General features: G+C 47.4%; 1 protein-coding gene and 1 non-coding gene across 2 annotated transcripts; one reads left to right on the top strand and one right to left on the bottom strand.

Annotated features, from left to right (window-relative positions):
- The first annotated feature begins 593 nt into the window (after positions 1 to 593).
- Positions 594 to 667, top strand: trnat-agu (transfer RNA threonine (anticodon AGU)). Its single transcript has one exon. It is a non-coding gene; the product is annotated as a tRNA-Thr (tRNA).
- A 2,713-nt stretch (positions 668 to 3,380) lies between these two features.
- LOC108926237 (asc-type amino acid transporter 1-like) lies at positions 3,381 to 17,401 on the bottom strand. The gene is made up of 11 exons (XM_029253673.1): positions 17,133 to 17,401; positions 13,729 to 13,933; positions 13,038 to 13,189; positions 8,049 to 8,174; positions 7,048 to 7,201; positions 6,580 to 6,703; positions 6,274 to 6,377; positions 6,008 to 6,104; positions 5,673 to 5,822; positions 5,398 to 5,575; positions 3,381 to 4,635 (listed from the first exon to the last, which is right to left on the bottom strand). The coding sequence occupies exons 1-11, from the start codon at positions 17,296 to 17,298 to the stop codon at positions 4,529 to 4,531; spliced, it is 1,563 nt and encodes a 520-aa protein (XP_029109506.1). The 5' UTR covers positions 17,299 to 17,401; the 3' UTR covers positions 3,381 to 4,528.
- Positions 17,402 to 18,667: the final 1,266 nt, after the last annotated feature.

Genomic DNA, 18,667 nt, shown 5'->3' with positions numbered 1-18,667 from the left:
GTGCCTTGCGATGGCTTGTCATCCCGTCCTGAGTGTGTCCCCTCCCCCTCCAGCCTTTGTTGCCGGGTTAGGCTCCAGCTTCTTGCGACCCCGCATGGGACAAGCGGTTTGAGAGAGAGAGAGAGAATAACCGAACTTTAACATCACGAGTCTGCATCCAAGTCTCTCCTTCTGTTCATGTAATGAACTGTATTTTCTCTGCGATGTTCGTCGCTTTGGAGAAACCGTTTCTCGGGAGCGTCCAGTTTCCACCGTGAAACTGAATTTAAGATAAACTTCCTGACGAAGAAGTATGAAAATTGCATTATTATCTCAGAAATAAATTTGCTCTTTCATAAGGGTACGGTAAGGCCCTTATGAAAAGGCCACGCGGAACTTTTTTTAAAGTTTTTTTTATATAAATCACAATCAACCAATTCTGAATTTATTTCGTTATTTCTTTTATTTCTCTTCAAATGTGAAAAAAGCGCTGAGGTGCGAGGAACGACAGCACAGCACTCCGGGATCACTCCGCACCACACTGGACCGGAGGCGGAGTCGGACGATCCACGGCGCAGGCGCATAGGCGCTGTGCTCCGCGCGCTCTTCACAGCGGCGCCGTGGCTTAGTTGGTTAAAGCGCCTGTCTAGTAAACAGGAGATCCTGGGTTCGAATCCCAGCGGTGCCTTTTGCTCACAGTTGCTCTGCGATGAGCTGCAGATTTTTCCAAAATACCCACACAGAGAAACAGAAGGGAAACCAGTCGAAGCAACGTGAGAGTCACTTTTATCTCCACCTTATTTCGGAATAGAAACACGTTTATTTCCTGTTAAGAGGTTAAATATAAATGCATAATTTGGGTCCAGTGTATATGTAAATTGCAGAACAGCCAAAAGTCATCGCCCGTTTCTAATTTTCTCTGCCTAGCATCTTCAAGTGTTAAGTCTTAGGTTAAATCCAACTATCCAACGTTATGGTAAAATGAGGAAAATTAGGAAAAAGGTGTTCACAAATTCGCAGAATTAATACTGAAACGTGTTTTAACGTTTACCGTAGGTGAACATTTGTGATAACGCTACCCCGGGTGCTTCCTTTTTTCAATGGAAATTAATAATTCACCAAAATTAAATAATTTTTCTCCAGAAAAAAAAAATGTCTGCTGCGATTGTTAAAACTAGTTTACAGGGCGGTGGAATTATTGTGTAAAAGCAATTAACTAGACGTGACAATCAGTTGCTTTTGAGAACCCAGTTCTAACTGTAAGAAAACTCGTTGTAATCATGTCACACTCATGCCTCGTTGAAATGATATCTCATGAGGATTTAAATAAAATCATTTCTTTAAAAATTATGTAGTTTTTTTACAGTTCTCCTCAAAAGACAAAATAGTTAATATTTACTTGTATTAACGCAAAAAAAAAAAGTCACGTGCCATGCATACAATCGTTAATGTCTGGGGGGGGGGCTGAGTGACGTCACACTCTGGAAAAATAATTGGTTGTATATCAAAAACTTCAACGGCACAAACTGTAATTTTCACGGCACTAGAGAATGATTTTTTTTGTACTGTTTGTTAGGGAGGGAGGAGCAGCTTCACGGAGCTTAAATTAATGGACGAGGAACCACACACGTAATACCTCACGAAAATGCTAGAGGAAGAAGTTTGGATGTCAGACACTACCTTGAAAAGTGCTGTAGGGACACGGGTTACTGGGGAGTGTCCTGTTTGGGCGGGAAAAGGGGTTTATTATAAATAGTTGAGAATTGTGGGTAAAATGTTATTTACTTGTCAACCGCCATGGGGACTCACAGGTGGCGAGTGTCTCTCGGCTGGTATGAGGGGGAAAAGAAAAAGTTTGAGGCATGGTGCTTTCCCCACTGATACATGCTTGTTTTGTGCTGCTGTTCTAATAAACTTTTACAATGAGTGCTGTCCTTCTTTGTCCTCTCCTATTGTTACTTCTTACATCAGACCCAGGGGTAGTCTGTTGTAATTTAGTTAATTCAGCAGTGCCTTGGTGATTCTTTGCCCTGTTTATATTACCCCATCACCGATTAGTGTGTGAATACTGTTTCACACTCTTTACCACATTCCTGCCTGGCCCACTAGTGTCTTTCTACACTGTACATAGGGACACAGTTCTATTAGCGCTCATTGTGCCCGACAGGTGGTTCGGTGCCAAGGCAGAGTGCCTCTCCAGAGAGCACCGGCAGCTCAGACATGAGGCATCATGTAGCTCAGCAACTGTACAAGCAAACTCACAGGTGTAGGCCTTCAGGACACACCACTTGAGACCCTACAGTGGGGCCCTGTAGCCTACACAGCTTAGGGCCTCACCTGATACAAACTTCCGGCAAGACTGTGGAGTGCAGCGTCTCCTTGTCACTACAGTACAGCAAGTCACATATACAGGAATAGCAGGGAGCAGTGGTGAAATGGTTACGCCCAACACATGCTTAGTCTGGTCGTGTGTCTACCAGAACAACCTGAAGACTCTATGCATTTATGTAGACTGCCTAAGAGAGCCTGAAGAGGCAGAGATCCAGTGAATGCCATATTCCTACCAGGGTGGAGTTTACTTCAAGCTGCACAAGAACAGACCTGACCTGCTGATGGAAAGAAAATTTTGGCACATTATGCAAGTTGTCCACGGTAAAATGATCTTTTCAAATGAAACCTACCTTCTAACTGGAATGGAATGTTTCTTTACTTTCCCAACAGCGGGAGCTGTAAAGTTCCCTGGATTTTGCTGTTGCAAAGGTGACGCTTGCACTTGCCAGAAGTGGAAAAAAAGAAAAAAAAAAAAAAAAATGTAACGTGACAAAGAAAAAAAAACGCATCTCGGCACAAGAGCTGGATCTGCTGTGCGGAATGTGACACGGTGTTGGCCACCAGGGTGTTCTCACACACCAGCAGATCAGTCCTGCAGTCTCACACATGTTTGGGGAAGACATGAATACAAAAGGCTTGCACTGAGGGGAGGCCAGCACCTGGAGCAGCTGTTTGCATGTCAGCCCTCTTGTGAAAACGAGCATCTAACAAAAAAATGACACGATTGGGAGAAAAAATGAAAACATCTAGGTAGACTGTGAATTCACAATAAGATATATTTTTCTCCAGTATTAAATTTATTATGCTATTATTGTTATTAATTTTTTTTACAAAAAAGTACACCACATATGCATAAGTTAACAAACATTCCAGGAATGTAACCCGCTGTAAATACCTGATGCTTTACAAATAATTTATACTGTATAATTTCTTCAAGACTGTACATCACCATGAGGCTTACAAACGGCGGAGGACACAACCAGTTCAGTTCACAGTGTGGAGAACGGGACCAGGAGGGGGAGCCACCACAAGGGCCACAGTGTTTATTGGGTTCTGCCTTGCTTTACTTGTTATATTCTAAAGATAACTTGTTTCATGGATTATGAGCCTTTCCTGCAGCTGCAGCGGCTCACAAGGCTGCCCGCTCCTGCCCTCCTCTCCATCCCTGCTGGGGGACCAGAGACTCCTGTGCTATATGTGTGAGGAGACCTCAGACGACATGCAATATTGCCTTTCCGGGAGATCAATATTTAGTTGTGTGCGTGCCCCATACACCCTGTTGTTCAAGTTTCAGTTGGGGGACACAGCACAGGCGAGGCACTGCATTGCCGTCTCCTCACAGTGGACACATCAGTAAAGCTGCTCCTGTGTTCACTGTGGGCCACCGCTGTTCACAGGAAGAGAGAGCCTCTCCGTGTTGTGTGAGTTGTTTCTGTAACAAAGCTCTGGAAACTACATGTGTGAGAGCATCTAAAAACAGGAACTTCAGTGTGTAAGTACGTTAAGACGTGAGCTGAGCGAAGCTCCTGTGCACAAAGGCTCCTACCTTCTTCATGGCTGCCAGCATCTCCAGATGTCCCTATTTGTTTTCTGTTAGGCGATGAAAAACATGTCTGTCAATCACAGTTGTGCTCTCAGCCAAGCCTTTTGCAGAAGGAGGAATGATGGCAGTGTCCCGAGAGCGACATCCCCCTGTTCTCAGTTACAGAGCCTGACGAACGGCGGTCAGGGGAAGCTCACAGACATGCGAGAGGCACGAGGAGGATGATGCACGTGGAGCCACAGGGAGCTACTCATCTACACATGTACATAGGCAAAGGGAAACTGGTATTATTAAGAAAAAATTAATGCAACAGGTGAACAGCATGACTTTGTTCTTGTAAGGCACAGTCAAATATATGGATTTTAGATCAAAAACAAAAACTTGTTGGCATTATGTGAAGAACAGCGTCCCTTGGTGAAAAAGCGGTTTGCGTTCTCCGGCTGTCGCCGCGAGTGTAGTACTGACGTGTGTCAGAACACAGCTCTTCCCAGCACGCGTGGAGCAAAAGGAGAACGTGAGCTGGATGCAGCACCAGATCTGCAATCGCTAACTAGGTAAGGGCCTTTCCTTACTGGCACAGCGCTGGAAAAGCAAAACAAAAACAAGTACAAAAACGAGAAAGAACGGCCTAAGGGGAAGCATTGCCGCTGCTGCCGCCGCCGCCACACATTCTGCTCAAAGCTCTCGTTTGTCGGTCCACTGTGTGGGCGGCAAGCTCTCAGTGGGGTCCATCTGGGGGAACACGACGAAACACAGCTTCTGTCCCATGTATGTGACCATCTCTGAAAGACAGACCCCAAGCCACAGCTGTGTCACTTTCAAGTAAAAATCACAAACTCACGATGATCATTTCACATCAATCACAATCTGCTACCGGTCATCATCCATCGGGCAGATTAGTTTACCCATAAAATTTCAAGAGTCACATTCAACAGTTAGATGTTTATGTGGTGAAAATTACTAAGAGCTGTAGGAGAAGATCAAACTCTTTTCATTATAAAGCAGTGCCAACAAAAGTGTTCCACCGCATCCTGTCTTTGACACTTCATCATAATTCTGATTCGGAGTGACACTTACTCTTCCCAGAGGGAAGGGCATCCATGTCAAGGCAGACGTCGAAAGACGTGCAAAATTAATAAAAAAAGTATTTTCGGCACGCTGGGACAGCGAGTAGCGTTGCCGTCTCACAGCGTCTGAGTGGCGTGAGAGGACATGGATTCGATCTCCACTCAGTCTATGTGGAGTATGCATGTTCTCCACGTGTCTGTGTGGGTTTCCTCCCACAGTCCAAAGACATGCTGTTCAGGTGGATCGATGACTCTTAAGTCTCCCATAGTGTGTGAGTGACAGAGAGTGTGTTTCACTGCTATATGCATGAGTGACTCATTGTAAGTAGTGTATCTAGCAGTGTAAGTCATCCTACATGAATAAGGTATGAGCTGATAACACTACATAGAGTTCACTGGAAGTCTCTTTGGAGAAAAGAGTCTGCTAAATGAAGTAACGTAAACGTATAGGGTGACCATGTGTCACTTGGTTTTTACCAGTGAAGCTGTAGATGAACTTTGGCTTGTCCTTCCAGTAGACACCCAAGAAGTAGACGGGCACGCCTGTGAGCATGATGACAAGGCCGATGCCGCACACCACGGGCTCCGAGTAGAGACTGAAGCCCAGCAGGAAGGCCCAGAAGAGCAGGTAGCTGATGGGGACCAGCAGATTCACCTGAGCGAGGCACAGAGAGCCGTGGGCTTCCTCAGCATCTTCAACAAGACACACACTCAAGTGTGCTCCCAGCAATACGGCAAGTGACTCACAATACCTTAATGGGCCGGGGAAGTTTGGGCTTCTGCCAGCGGTAGTAGAGCAGGCCCGCGATGGTGACCCCGTACGAGAGGTAGTTGATGAAGGATACATAGTTGATCAGGTTGTGCGTCTCACCAATGCACAGGATCACAACGGTGGCAGTGCACTGGCAGCAGGGAGGACGACACACAGGTAAGTGCAGGTACGTTTCTCTGGAGGCTTTTGTCCTGAAGACACCTGTGGACCCCACCCAGACCATGGCGAGTAGAACGTTCAACAGCCTGCCATTCCTTCACTATGGTGCTGGTACCATGGAATGAGTGTGTGGTGGGCCGGTGGGCATGGCCTTACACAGAGCAGCAGGGCAGGGATTGGCGTGCAGCTCTTGCAGTGGATCATGGCCAGCAGGCTCGGCAGGTGACCCTCTCTGGCTCCAGAGAAGCACAGCCTGCAAACACATTTGAAGCAGTGATGGGCTGCACCCTCACCTGCATTGCACCACACCGTGAAACAACACGACACGACAGCTCATGGAATATAAAACGACTGACAACTGTGATCAAACACCCCCTACGACACAAAGAGCTTGAGAACCCAACCCTCTGAGGTTTTCTTACCTAGAGGAGGTGAAGAGGTACCCGTTGATGCCGCCAAAGGTGGATAGGGCCACGGAGATGGGCATGATGGAGGAGAACATACCAAGCAACTTCTCCCCAAATGTCTGCATTCACACGCACAGCCACCGCGTCATATACGAATGAATTTCCTTCACTCACAGCAAAATCGTGATCGTTCGATTTCAATTGCCAGGCCCGCATAAAACAAGAAGTTTACACAGAAACTCGGCGTTCGCGGCTGGAGCACCCATGATGCCAATCCACCGAGCCGTGCAAACTGGAGCTCGAAAGCGACTCTCTACTCACAACGGCCACGGCATTGGAGGACAGCAGCTCCTCGGGTGACATGGAGGAGAAGTAGGCGATGTTGGTGAGGGTGTACACAAAGGTCACCAATGGGATGGAGATGTAAATGGCACGAGGTAGATTCCTGATGAGAGAATGGACACGTTAACATGCCAGCCAGTCCAAGGCCAGCGGACAGACACCAACCACACAGGTGATGTCACCTCTCTGCATGTTTGGGACCAGCGCAGATTCTCCTTCAGCAACTATTTGGAACAATGGTTCGACACCCAGCTGCTCAGCATCTTCCCAGATGTGCCACGTTTCTTCTGTTAGCTAGACCTAGTGAAGCCCAGTACACACACACCGGCAGCCTTTTGCAAACACAACAGCTTTGCATGTGATCTCATGTCATTCTGGGGGGAAGAACCACAATGCGGAGCCCCATACCCCTGCCCCGGTGGACGCTGGGAGCGAGAGGAGCCTCACCGTCGCGGGTTCACCACCTCCTCGGTCACATAGTTGAGGAAGTTCCAGCCGCTGAAGGCAAAAGCAGCCTGAAGGAAGGACAGGGCCACCTGTCCCACCGAGGGTGTCTTGAAGAACTGGAAAGCCACCTGGGGTCGCAATCCTTCATAGTGCCCTGGAAGAGGAAGAACCCAGTCCCTGCATGAGCCCACCTTCCCACAGCCCGCAGCCAGTAACCACAAGATCTCCCAACACAGGTTAACCAAGAAAACTCCACAGTAATGCTCTGAAAGCCTAACCGTGTAGACAAATTGTGATTTATGCACTTCCCTCATGGTCAAAGGAAACTATGAGGAAACTATAACAAAGTCTCTCTTAGTGACCTTTCTGACATCTATTTGTATAAAAATGTTCTTTCGAAATCAACATTTTTTTTTTTAGTAGTTTTAATGCCACAGTAGCTCTACCAATTGTTAGGGCCCATTGCTGCAAGGGGTGCATCGCCATCCGCTAGATGGAAGCATTGGGGCTCTTTGTCACGCTCTTCAGCAGAGGCAAGCTCATTAGCATGTCGCAGGGACGAGCCACCCAAGCTTTTTCAGAGCTAATTTGTTTCAATATAAAGGACAAAGGCATGCCTTCATGAAGAGCATGCACTGGGAAAAAAGCAGGGACACTCAAACGGAGTGTCTGTTTTAATGCCTGTTTTAACCTCTGTCTCATGTGTTAACCTCATATACGAGAGGTTTCTTCTGTTTAATCTGACAAGTTTCACATGTATTTCATTTCTACTTCTGAGATGGAAAACTAGCAGATTCTGTCTGAGCAGGAGATACAAAGCCCATGTCTATCTGGAGCTTGGAAAGACAGACACATAGACAGATAGATACTTTGAGTACTTGTTGATTACTTATGCGATTAAATAGTGGACACTCATGTTTCCGGCAAGAAGTCCTGACTCGCTGTGTCGTCCTGCAACTTTTTGTCCTCATTTCAGTGTGCTTGCTGACTGCGTGGCTCACCTTGGCAGATCTGCACCATTCCCACGACGATGATGAGCCCCAGTGCCAGCAGCTTGCCCACCGTGAACACATCCTGGATCCTGGTGGCCCAGCGCACACTGAAGCAGTTCACCCAAGTCAGGAACACTGGACCGCAGTGCCGACACAGAGAAGCACACAGACACACACGGCACAATTAATACCATAGCGCACATTCAGAAAGACTGATGCCACACAGACCAGTATCTCTTGCTCCACAATGTGCCCTGGATACATGCGAATTGTAGCACAAAGAAAAGACCGAGAACACACCACCGTGTGCGACTTCCTGCTGACACACAGCAACCGTGCTTTGTGTGCACATGACAGACAGAGCATTCGCAGCAACGCTGGACTCGCATGATTCCGCAAGGGGCCCCACGCAACACGACTGAAGCGACACAATAGCACGGGGTTCCAGTTTTGGACCTGTCTATAATTCATGGCACAAACATCATAATCAAAGGGTTCCTCGTGACAATTATAAATATGGAGTAACTGCATATAGAAGAGCAGAAGTGTAGTGTCCGGGAAGGGATTCAAGAAAATGCGTAAAGGGCGTCCTTATTTGAGCCATTGCTGTCAGCACACAAGTTTGGCAGCTTTTCTGCGTGTTTCCTGGGCAGCTGCCACACGCGGTGCCAGGCTGTGTGTGCGTGTGGAACTTGGGGCAGTATCCAGGGCAGCTCAGAGCAGCCGGGCCAGGCATGCAGAGCGGGGAGGGTCCAGGAGGCGAGTCGTTCCTCCTCGTCCATCATCACTGTCAGCGCTGCTCTCCTCTGGGCCCCGGTGGCGCGGCTCCCACAGAAAGGGCAAGCGGTCAAAGCCCACACACAAACTACTTCCGATGCGGCCGCACAAACACAAGAGGAAAGCTGCCTTGGAAGGGCGTTCCGTGCTCACGCTCTCCTTGGAGCGTTCGGCAAACCGCTCCACAAAAAGAGCAAGAGGGCCATTGACATGCCATTGAGCAGTGGTGATTCCAGTTGCTGGGTCAGGCAGACACTCCCTCCGCATCCTCTGTTTTACATGGCCTCTTCCACGTCCCGAGATGAAGAGCAGTCACATCTGAGGGCAGCAGGAACAGGGCAGACACTCACTGAAACATCACTGCAGGGTGCAACTAAGGGAGGCCCCGTCCCTGCACTGCTGTATGGACGTCCCGCTCTTCCTCCTTCCGCAGTCCTCCGGGACATTGCGGAAGGCTGAGTTGACACGGTACCCAGCCTGATGGCTGAGGACACTTTACCTCAATTCTTCAGTAAAACAATCGGCAGCATAAATGGGTAAAAACTTCAGGCAGTTTTGAATAAACAAATACACAACAAAATAAGGATTCCCCTTCATATGGAGCAAAATTCATTCTGGGGAAAAAAAAAAAAAAAAAAAAAAAAAACATGTTCAAACATGCTTAAAATTCCTACCATCCTTTTAAACGTGAATTAAATGTAACAGAAACCCAAGTTCAGAATATGAGAACTGCTCAGGACATGTCTCCATACATTTGTGTGCTCTCTTTTTCCTAACTCCTTTCGCCCATTCCCTCTTATAGTAAATCTTACTATTGTTATTCTGTGTTTTTGTTCTTGGGCAGGTGGTGCTGGTGATGTGAGTTCAAATTGAGCTCAGTCTGTGCATAGTTCACATGTTCACATGGCTTTCCTTCAGGTGCTCTGATTTCCTCCCACCCTACAAGGACATATTTCAGGTATGTCTGTGTGTTTGACACTTCCCTGTAATTGATCAGCATCCCGTCCAATATGCACCTGCTTCACTACCTATCGTTTCTGGATATGCTACAGAAGCCGTGCCAATAATAATATTGCATTAGAAGGATTCCGTTGTCCTTTATTTTTTTTTAAATGCACTTTTTTTTTTATTTTATTTTACTGTTGATCTATTGGCTGTAAAGTTTTACATACCGTATTTATCGTAAAATTTCTTTGATTTAGACTTGCCCATACTGTACATCATTCTTCTACATTAGCTTATGTTGTATTACGACTTCAAATACAGCACCAGCTCCTGCCACCTTGAGCCACCTTGACTCCTCCATCGTACAGATTATCAATAATGACAACGAATCAGAGTACAGGAGACTAGCGAAGAACCTTGTCTTGCGGTGCAGGGAGAACCACCTGCACCTCAACATGAGCAAGACAAAAGGAGTTAGTGGTGGATTTGCGGCCTGTCAGGGAGCCCTAAGACCAGTGGCCGTATAGGAGGAGGTGGAGAACACGACAGCACTGTACAAGAAAGGTCAGAGGAGACTACTCTTTGAGGAGGTTCAGGTCCTTCGATGTGTGCAGCAAGCTGCTGGAGATGTTCTATCAGTCTGCTGTTGCCCGTGCACTTTTCTTTGCTGGCATGCTGGGGAAGCGGACTTAGTTCAGGTGAGGCCAAACACCAGAACAAACTCATACAGAAAGCCAGCTCCAACACAGGACTGACCATGGACTCCCGGGAGGTAGTGGCAGAGAGGAGGACGGTGGCGAAATTGGATTTTTAGCCACTGGCTCATTCTGCCATAGTGTGCCAGGTAGCGCACCCAACTTTCTGGCACCAAGAATTACAAAGCCTCTTCCTCTCAATGCACCCTCCCTCACCCCTGATACAACTCAAGTCAGGAAAGTTTTTCAGACATTGTTAATTCTGGTTAATGGTATACTGTACCTGCTAATTTATACTCAACTTATGCTGCAAGTGTTTGCTAAGCAGGGGGGTGCAGTGGCGCAACGGCACAGCAGGTTTGGCCAGGTCCTGCTCTCTGGTGGGTCTGGGGTTCGAGTCCTGATTAGGGTGCCTTGTGATGGACTGGCATCCCATCCTGGGTATATCTCCTCTCCCTCCAGCCTTGCACCCTGTGTTGCTGGGATAGGCTCCGGTTTGCTGCGACCCCACTTGGGACAAGCAGTTTCAGACTGCGTGTGTGTGTGTGTGTGTGTGTGTGTGTGTGTGTGTTAGAACAAAGATATGTGGCTAAGTGTTTGTGTAGCTTCTCTGTATCGACTGCTGTATGCAGAGAATCAATATTAATTTTATCTCCTATGTTATCATGAAGTGCTTCGAAAAGCTGCTTTTCAATGCACCATATAAATAAAGTTTATTACTGTGGTTTTTATCATTATTTAAAACAGTATCTAAAGAGGTAATTCACACAAAGTAATCGGTTGTAACGCTTGAAACTCCTCTCTGCTGAGCTATTTATCAAGTATTGTTTTTAATAAACTGATAAAACGAATCATAAAATACAAAGCAATTTGTTCTGATAATGCCTTTTGGGTGAATTCTATTTTATCACCACAAGGTTTAAACTGATAGGCAAGGCTTCCCTTTGGTTTTCTGCCTCTTTTAGACCTTTCTTTAAACCTCTCTTGCTTTAGGGCTTAATATGATACATGCTAGTTTTATACCGTGAAAAAGTCATAAGATTTCTTAGAGAAGATAGCTTGTTAAGCAAAATTTTGTTGCTTGACTTGTAAGCTTGTTAACTGGGGAAAACAGCTGCAAAACAACAGAGATATACAAGAGAAGCCATACCATGTGTTGAGGGGTCCTTGCCATTTTATATTTTTTAACTGAAATTTCAATTAACTACAAGACATGTCTTATACGCTTGATAGCTTGTTGAGCAAAATTTTTCTTATGAGCTCATGTCCAAATTTTGAGAATATGCAAACTCGTTTTGCAAGTGAAGTCATGCAATGGATATCTTCACGCGTTCATAGTTCTATTTCTGGCCAATAAGGTTCCGGTCCGGTCTCTGGTCTTAACTCTGTCATGCAGAAGACTTGGTAGCTCTGCAACTATGTGCACTTTCGCAGTATGTATAACCTAGGACTTTTGCGTTTATTGTTCTTCCAATGGCAAATGTTCACTTTTTCTCATATACAAAACATCTTGACATTATCTGCTTATCTCAGCTTTTTTTTTTTTTATAAATGACAGCTAAAATGAGAAAAGTTCATTCTTATAATAAAAGCTGAACACCATCTAACAGTAAAGGTATTAGATAATTATATCAGGGGATCAGATTTTTTTCTTATTCTTTCTTAGAGCACTTTCAACAAACAGCTGACAAGGGTTACAAATTCTGTGCCTCTTTTTGGCTGGTAAAGCTTATGAACTACTGCATAATATTCATTAAAAATTTCTGGTTAAATTGACCAAGCTGAACATCAAGCATGACCTTCAGCAGAAAGAATCCGTGGCAATCTCTGCCTTTTAATCATCCCTCGATCCACAGGAAATGCCAGCAGTGGTGTTGGGGACGTCCCGTGAGCTCGGAACAATGGACAATGTGGACGGCGCGTCCACCCATTAACAGCGGAGGTTCAAAGGCTGGCACCATTATGTAGGCTGATGCCCTCGGCGAGATGGGTCAGGTGATGTGACCTTCCGCAGCCAGCGCTCTCCTCTACAGTGGCTACTGCACTCAATAATGCTCTCCTCTCAAGTGCCCTCTGGATCAGGTTGGGGAAGGTGTTCACATGGCACAGCATCCACAAAACCACTGATGAGTGGATACCCCATGGGGGATGCCCCGGTGCCTCCACCCACACTGGCACTGGGAGCTTAGGAAAAAGGAGGAAGCCTCAGCTGGCAGCTACCGCTTGTGAACCACCACAAAGTTTCTGTCTGCTGTCTGCAGTGGGTGCAGCCCTTATTGACACACTGCCCTCACACTTCAGTCTTGCCATGAGCATTTCAACGTGCATGTTACACACTGCAGAGAGAAACAGCATAAGAACTGCCGCATGGACTGCTGCACTGTCCAGCACAGTACCGTACGAAAATATGAGTAATAAAAGTAATAATCAGAGCTGAAACTGATGGTTCATTGCAAAAAGGTCCAAAGAGAAAAAAAAATGAAAATATTGTTTTTCTCAGTCATCTCCTGCTACTACAGCACTAGTGGGTCTCTCGGAGGCTGAAGGTCCTCCCGAGGGAGACCGCAGGGGGAGTACTTACGTAGGCATGTGGTGGAGAGCATGCGCGTGGCCACATAGGGGGGCATGCAGTTGGGGAAGAGCGGCTGCAGGACGTAGTTGGAGAAGGTGAGGGCGATGACTGCCAGTGTCGTGGGGTACATGATGAGCACTGCGCTCCAAAGCAAGAGGAACCTGCGCGGGGCGAGAAGGGTGTTCGGCATGAGGGCAGGCGAACAATGCAAGCGTGCTGCTGCAGTCACCTGTGGCCCCCTGGAGAAAGCATCGCTCATTTCTCTGCGCTTTCATGACACGCAAAGCAACAAGCATCCACCCCCCATCTGCAATCTGCACTGCACACTCAGTTGGGACAGATGGCTAAGCCCTGACCACACTAGTATACACTGAAAAACACTATTAATGTTAACTGAACAATTAGCACTTAGTCATTTAATTTCCTCTTTGCATTTAGCAGATACTCAGTTGTGGATCCAGGAGCAGGGCAGCATTCACAGTAAATTGTTCACCGTTTACACAGACGTCCCAATAATGAACTGGAACCCACCCAGCAGTCACTGCCAGCCGATCACATCACAGTGTCACATATCGCTTGTCGGTCATTTTCACCGCATCTGCCTGGTCATGCATGTTATTGCTGCTGCTGCTGTTATTGCTATTTGTCCATTTCTGGCCTTTGCCACCGGAAGAAAGAATGCAACCACGTGGACACTCACCCCACAAGGCCTCCGAATATCTCTGTGACGTAGGAGTAGTCTCCTCCGGATTTGGGGATGGTGACGCCCAGTTCGGCGTAGCACAGTGATCCCAGGGCCGAGATGCCCCCGCCCACCATCCACACGACCAGCGCCAAGCCGACTGAGCCGGCATGTTCCAGAACCCCCTTGGGGGAGATGAAAATGCCCGAGCCTATGATGTTTCCTGTGGGGTTCAAGCATAAACACGTGTGCTTATAGGGTGAGATAACAAATGACCATCATATTAATATGAAATAATCACTAAGTCATTCTTATGCCTAAAGGATGGACTTCACTCAGTGACGAGGCCCTTGGTTTAGCTCCTGCTACTGTCATTTTCCCTATAATACAACACGTAACGTAAAGGAGCATTAGGCTGCGGTGCCCACCTGAGCCTCTCCCTAACTGTGCAGGTATGTCGTAGGGTCACCTCCGAATTATATACCGTCTGCTGTCAGGATGGATTTGTGGAACGCTGCATTAGAGTGCGGAAATTATGTAATGTGAATTTTTTTTCTTTGCACATGCACTTGCATGAACTGTACAAAAGGAGTCTTTGTCCAGCTTGATAATATCACCACCGGTTCATTAAACATATTTTGTGAGCCAGTTCAGGGCCAGTGTGAGCTGTGCTGTGGCTGCGCCTTCACCGGCAGGAGTCGAGGGGCAAACAGGGACGCAATGACGTAGGCGTGGAAAAGTTCACCACTCGACAGCCCGGTATGGAACCCAGATAGACTAGCCTGCTAGTGGGACGACCCCCCACCCCTGACCACCCCCTACCCATAAGCCCCTGCTGAGTGCTGAGCTGCCACAGCCTCGAGGAGAGGGGAGGGGAGATGTTACATAACGAGGATAAATCATGTATGGCTGGCCGTGGACCTCACTCTCAGACACTGCGGCGCACGCTGCCAAGTTCCGCTGAGAGCCTGGAGCTCCTCCCTGTGGGCCGTGGCGCGGCCAGAGACCCAGGCCACGGCCGCTGCCGAGCCGCCGAAGCGCCAAACCTCATCTACAGAGCACTTATCAAGGCCACGTTTCCAGCTCAGAGCACTGATACGCGACACCCACTTAAAGCCCTCTTTGTATACCAGAGATTATGAGCCTTTCAAGGACAAGCAGCCAGTCTTTTGCAGCGGTACATTCATCTCATTCTCCTGAAATGTCTCCTTCTAACAAATGGGCAGCCCTTTTTTGGCCCCCGTCTCAGCGACGTATGTAACACAAAACCCAGGCTTTAACGTCAACGTGTCACTGCATCTCGTCCCTGTGTTTCCACTTGCTACGGGTCCACGGTTATTCAAAACCTGACGCACTGCTGCATATTCTCACGCGAGCGTGTGTACACACACACACACACACACACACACACACACACACACACACACACACACACACACACACACACACACACACACACACACAATGGTCTCATGTTACATCACGTGAGCTTGTGAGACAGAAGCAGCGGCGGCGCTGAGGACAACTCGATCCACCGAGAGCCCCGCGACCCACACTCTGGTACAGCTGGAATGGGAGGAGCCACAGCTGCACAGCTGGTCCTCTGGCAGCAAACACCCGCCACGTACACGGACATGGCACACACGGGGGACACGGCAGACACGGCGGACACGGCCGTCCCAGACGGGGCTTCTCGCTGCTTCGTGGTTCCTGGGGTCGGTTGCTCGCTCTCACGCAGCATTTCGAGCCAAACTTTCCGTGCGCCCCAAAACTAAGGGGACCCGACCGCCTCCTTACGATGGACAACTTTCCAAATACATCTCTCCCCAGAGCTCAACGTCTGGAGCAATTGCTCTCCAGTCCACTCGAGTGTGGATTTTTCATGCGGCATCATCAAAACAGCAACAAGCTTCAATTTCCCGAGCATCAAAAGGAGTGGCTGCATTTTTAACCACACGGTATTTCAGTGTAGTCCCATTCTTATTTGCGAATATTCAAATGCGGTGTTTGACTTAATTCTACAGCCACATGCCAGTTCTCTAGACAGTGAAATTTAAATGATATCAAATGGTTCTTGTCACTAAACATCATTACAGCAATAAAGCAAAGAAGGCATTACATCAGTGAAAGTACTGTATTTACTGTTACTGTAAAGCTTTATTAAGATCATGCTTTTCTCAAAGGGGACTAAAAATATCGCTAATCAGTTTTACAAAGACTTACCCATTTACTGTACAGTACAGTGTTCTTATCTAAGTGATACATCTGAATATACTTCATCATCAACCAAGGTTGAGCCAAATTCTCAATCTTTCAGATTCTTCCACTGGATTATGTGGATAGTAATTATCAAAATAGCATTGTCATAACCCTAAAAAAAGCATTTATAAAATCTAACATTCTTCTTCTTATTATTATCATCATCATCATCATCATCCATCCGTTAATAATCAGTAATTTGTCCAGTGCAGTGTTGTGGTGGTCTGCAGATCATTATCCCACAAGCATAGGACACGAGGGCATGCTGGATTTGACGGACTGGGCTATTTATATAGGCCTGATCATTATTAATAATATTAATAATAATAATAATAATAATAATAATAATAATAATATCATTAAAACTTTTAGAACTATGAAGGAAATTAGTTTGTGATAATAACTAAAAACCTCTAAGGTGTAAAACTAAATGAAGCGGAACAATAAAGGACTTTTTTCCGTTACACCAAAAGCCGCGAGCGCGGGGCTCGCGGAGCCACTCTCGCGAGGTGACGTGCGGCGACACGCAGCGCGCGCCGTGCAAATATAAAAGCAGGATACACCTGGACCCGAGGACGTAGAACTAGTTGGACCAGGTGATTTGCAGAAAAAAAGCGGGTGAACTTCCCCACCCTGCTGCGGGATCCAACTGTTAATTATCCCTGAAACAACGTTAAACTGAACGTTTAGTGTTTTAATGCGACGGACAGAAGGTGCAGTGAAGGAAAAAAAGGTGAAATCAGCCATTTACAAGGTACCTCGAAAGTTAACGTAATCCCGCCGTGTCAGTCTGCGGATTACCGTCTTTTATTACCACAGACAAAGAGCTCGCACGTAAAAGTGCACTTGAACAATGACACGTGCACTTCGACTTTTCACGCGAGTTCCGAAACAATGACAGCTCTGCAGCTCTCTGTACCACCACTATTTGTGCTGCGGGTTCGAGTCCCACCTCCTCGAATACATGATTTGACCCTGAGGAACTGAGAGAGCGAAGAAGAAATCCTTGAAGAACGAAGCATGCCATATCATCGTGCCTAGGCTGGGCCAGTAAATCTGTACGTACTCAAAGCTAACTCTGGAGTGTCCAAAGTGTCCAGTTTAAAAACTTGTGCATCATCATTCTTATATAAGTGATGAGTTCGAGACACGGCTCGTGTCACCTATGATGATGGCGCAGGCGCTGAGTAGCCCGATCTCCTTCTTGAGGGTTACTCTGTCCGGGATGCCGCTAACGCTGGCGCCCCGCTGTCGGTCTCCGCCGCTCATTGCCGCCGGCTCCGGCTCGCGCCCGCAGCTCGCGCTCCGCTTCCTCCCGCCTCCATCCATTTGTGCGCCGCCGCGCGCGCCGCTCTCCTCATATAGCGCCGAGATGCGCGGTGAATGGAGCGCGCATGCGCAACAACCAGCCGCCGCTCGCGCCTGAATGCTAACTACCCGAGCGCGGCGAGCGTGTCACCCACCTGAGCAACGGTTGCTGTGGGCGGATCTCCGCGCTCACCGGCCTCCCGATGTTCAACCTGTTGGAGACAGAGTGGGACGTGTCAATGTGAATGCTGCAGCCTCGTGACCTTAACTTACGGGGTCGCGTTCGAATCCCTCCCACTTCGTGCTGCAGGACAACGTGATCGAAGTCAGCGCTTGCCCTGAATTCATACTGTACAAATTCTGCTGTATACGTGGGTAAATAAATAATCTGATGTTGATCAGACAGTGTAAGTCATGTTGGGCTAAGGCTTCAACTGGATACACTTTGGTAATGATTTATTTTTTTGAGGCTGATCTGTACATCTCATGATGATGATTTCTTAGTTCAGGTGTTGCAGTAGTTAGGGGGAGCGCCGTGGTGCAGTGGGTTGGACTGGGTCCTGTTCTCTGGTGGGTCTGGGGTTTGACTCCTGCTTGGGGTGCCTTGCAATGGACTGGCATCCCAACCTGGGTGTGTCCCCTCTCCCTCCAGCCTTACACCCTGTGTTGCCGGGTTAGGCTCTGGCTCCCTGCAACCCCATATGGGGAAAGCAGTTCAGACAGTGTGTGTGTGTGTGTGCTGCAGTCATTTAAAAGGAGCAAAAACAACCCTAAACACATAACAGTATACCTGTGAAGTGCATCCTTACCAAACTGTAATCAGATTTGCTGTAATGTGGATTACAGGAGAATGCGGATAGTTGGTACAGATACTGTGCCTCTTCGTTGTGAATGACTACAGCTCAAATATGTTTGTAGTATGAGGGGAAGACTTCACATGAGCAATTTCTCTGCCAGTCTGCTGCTACCTCAGAAGAGGTACAGTAAAATCACAAAGATGATAATATTTCAGAAGTCACTAAAACACCTCACCCTGAATTAACAGACACAGTGAAAGTGTAACAGTAACTCACACGCACAATGTCTGAAACTGCTTGTCCCATGTAGGGTCGCGGCAAACCGCAGCAATGCAGGGTGCAAGGCTGAGGGGGGGGGCACACCCTGGACGGGACACCAGTCCATCACAAGGCACCCCCATCAGGGCTTGAACCCCAGACCCACCAGAGAGTGGGACCTGGCCAAACCCACTGCACTACTGCACCCCCCTAACAGTAACTCAATAATCAAATATGACATCAAGCGCAAGGCATACTGGGATAGCAGCCATTCCTGCAAGATCAGTGCTAGAGGCCACCTGATGTGGTGCAATTAAAATTATGAGATAAAAGTT

Source organism: Scleropages formosus, chromosome 7, assembly GCF_900964775.1.
Source record: "Scleropages formosus chromosome 7, fSclFor1.1, whole genome shotgun sequence".
Classification (NCBI taxonomy): Eukaryota; Metazoa; Chordata; class Actinopteri; order Osteoglossiformes; family Osteoglossidae; genus Scleropages; species Scleropages formosus.
The sequence above is the reverse complement of the archived record's forward strand: the minus strand, read 5'-3'. Positions and strand labels throughout refer to the sequence as shown.

What these genes read in the sequence shown, in the direction of transcription:
- LOC108926237 (XM_029253673.1), bottom strand. Translation starts at nt 17,298, where the DNA reads ATGGATGGAGGCGGGAGGAAGCGGAGCGCGAGCTGCGGGCGCGAGCCG. An exon ending in ATATTCGGAGGCCTTGTGGG is followed by an intron (nt 13,190 to 13,728) that starts GTGAGTGTCCAC and finishes CGCCCCGCGCAG; the next exon opens with GTTCCTCTTGCTTTGGAGCG. An exon ending in TCCCTGCCCTGCTGCTCTGT is followed by an intron (nt 5,823 to 6,007) that starts GTAAGGCCATGC and finishes CCCTGCTGCCAG; the next exon opens with TGCACTGCCACCGTTGTGAT.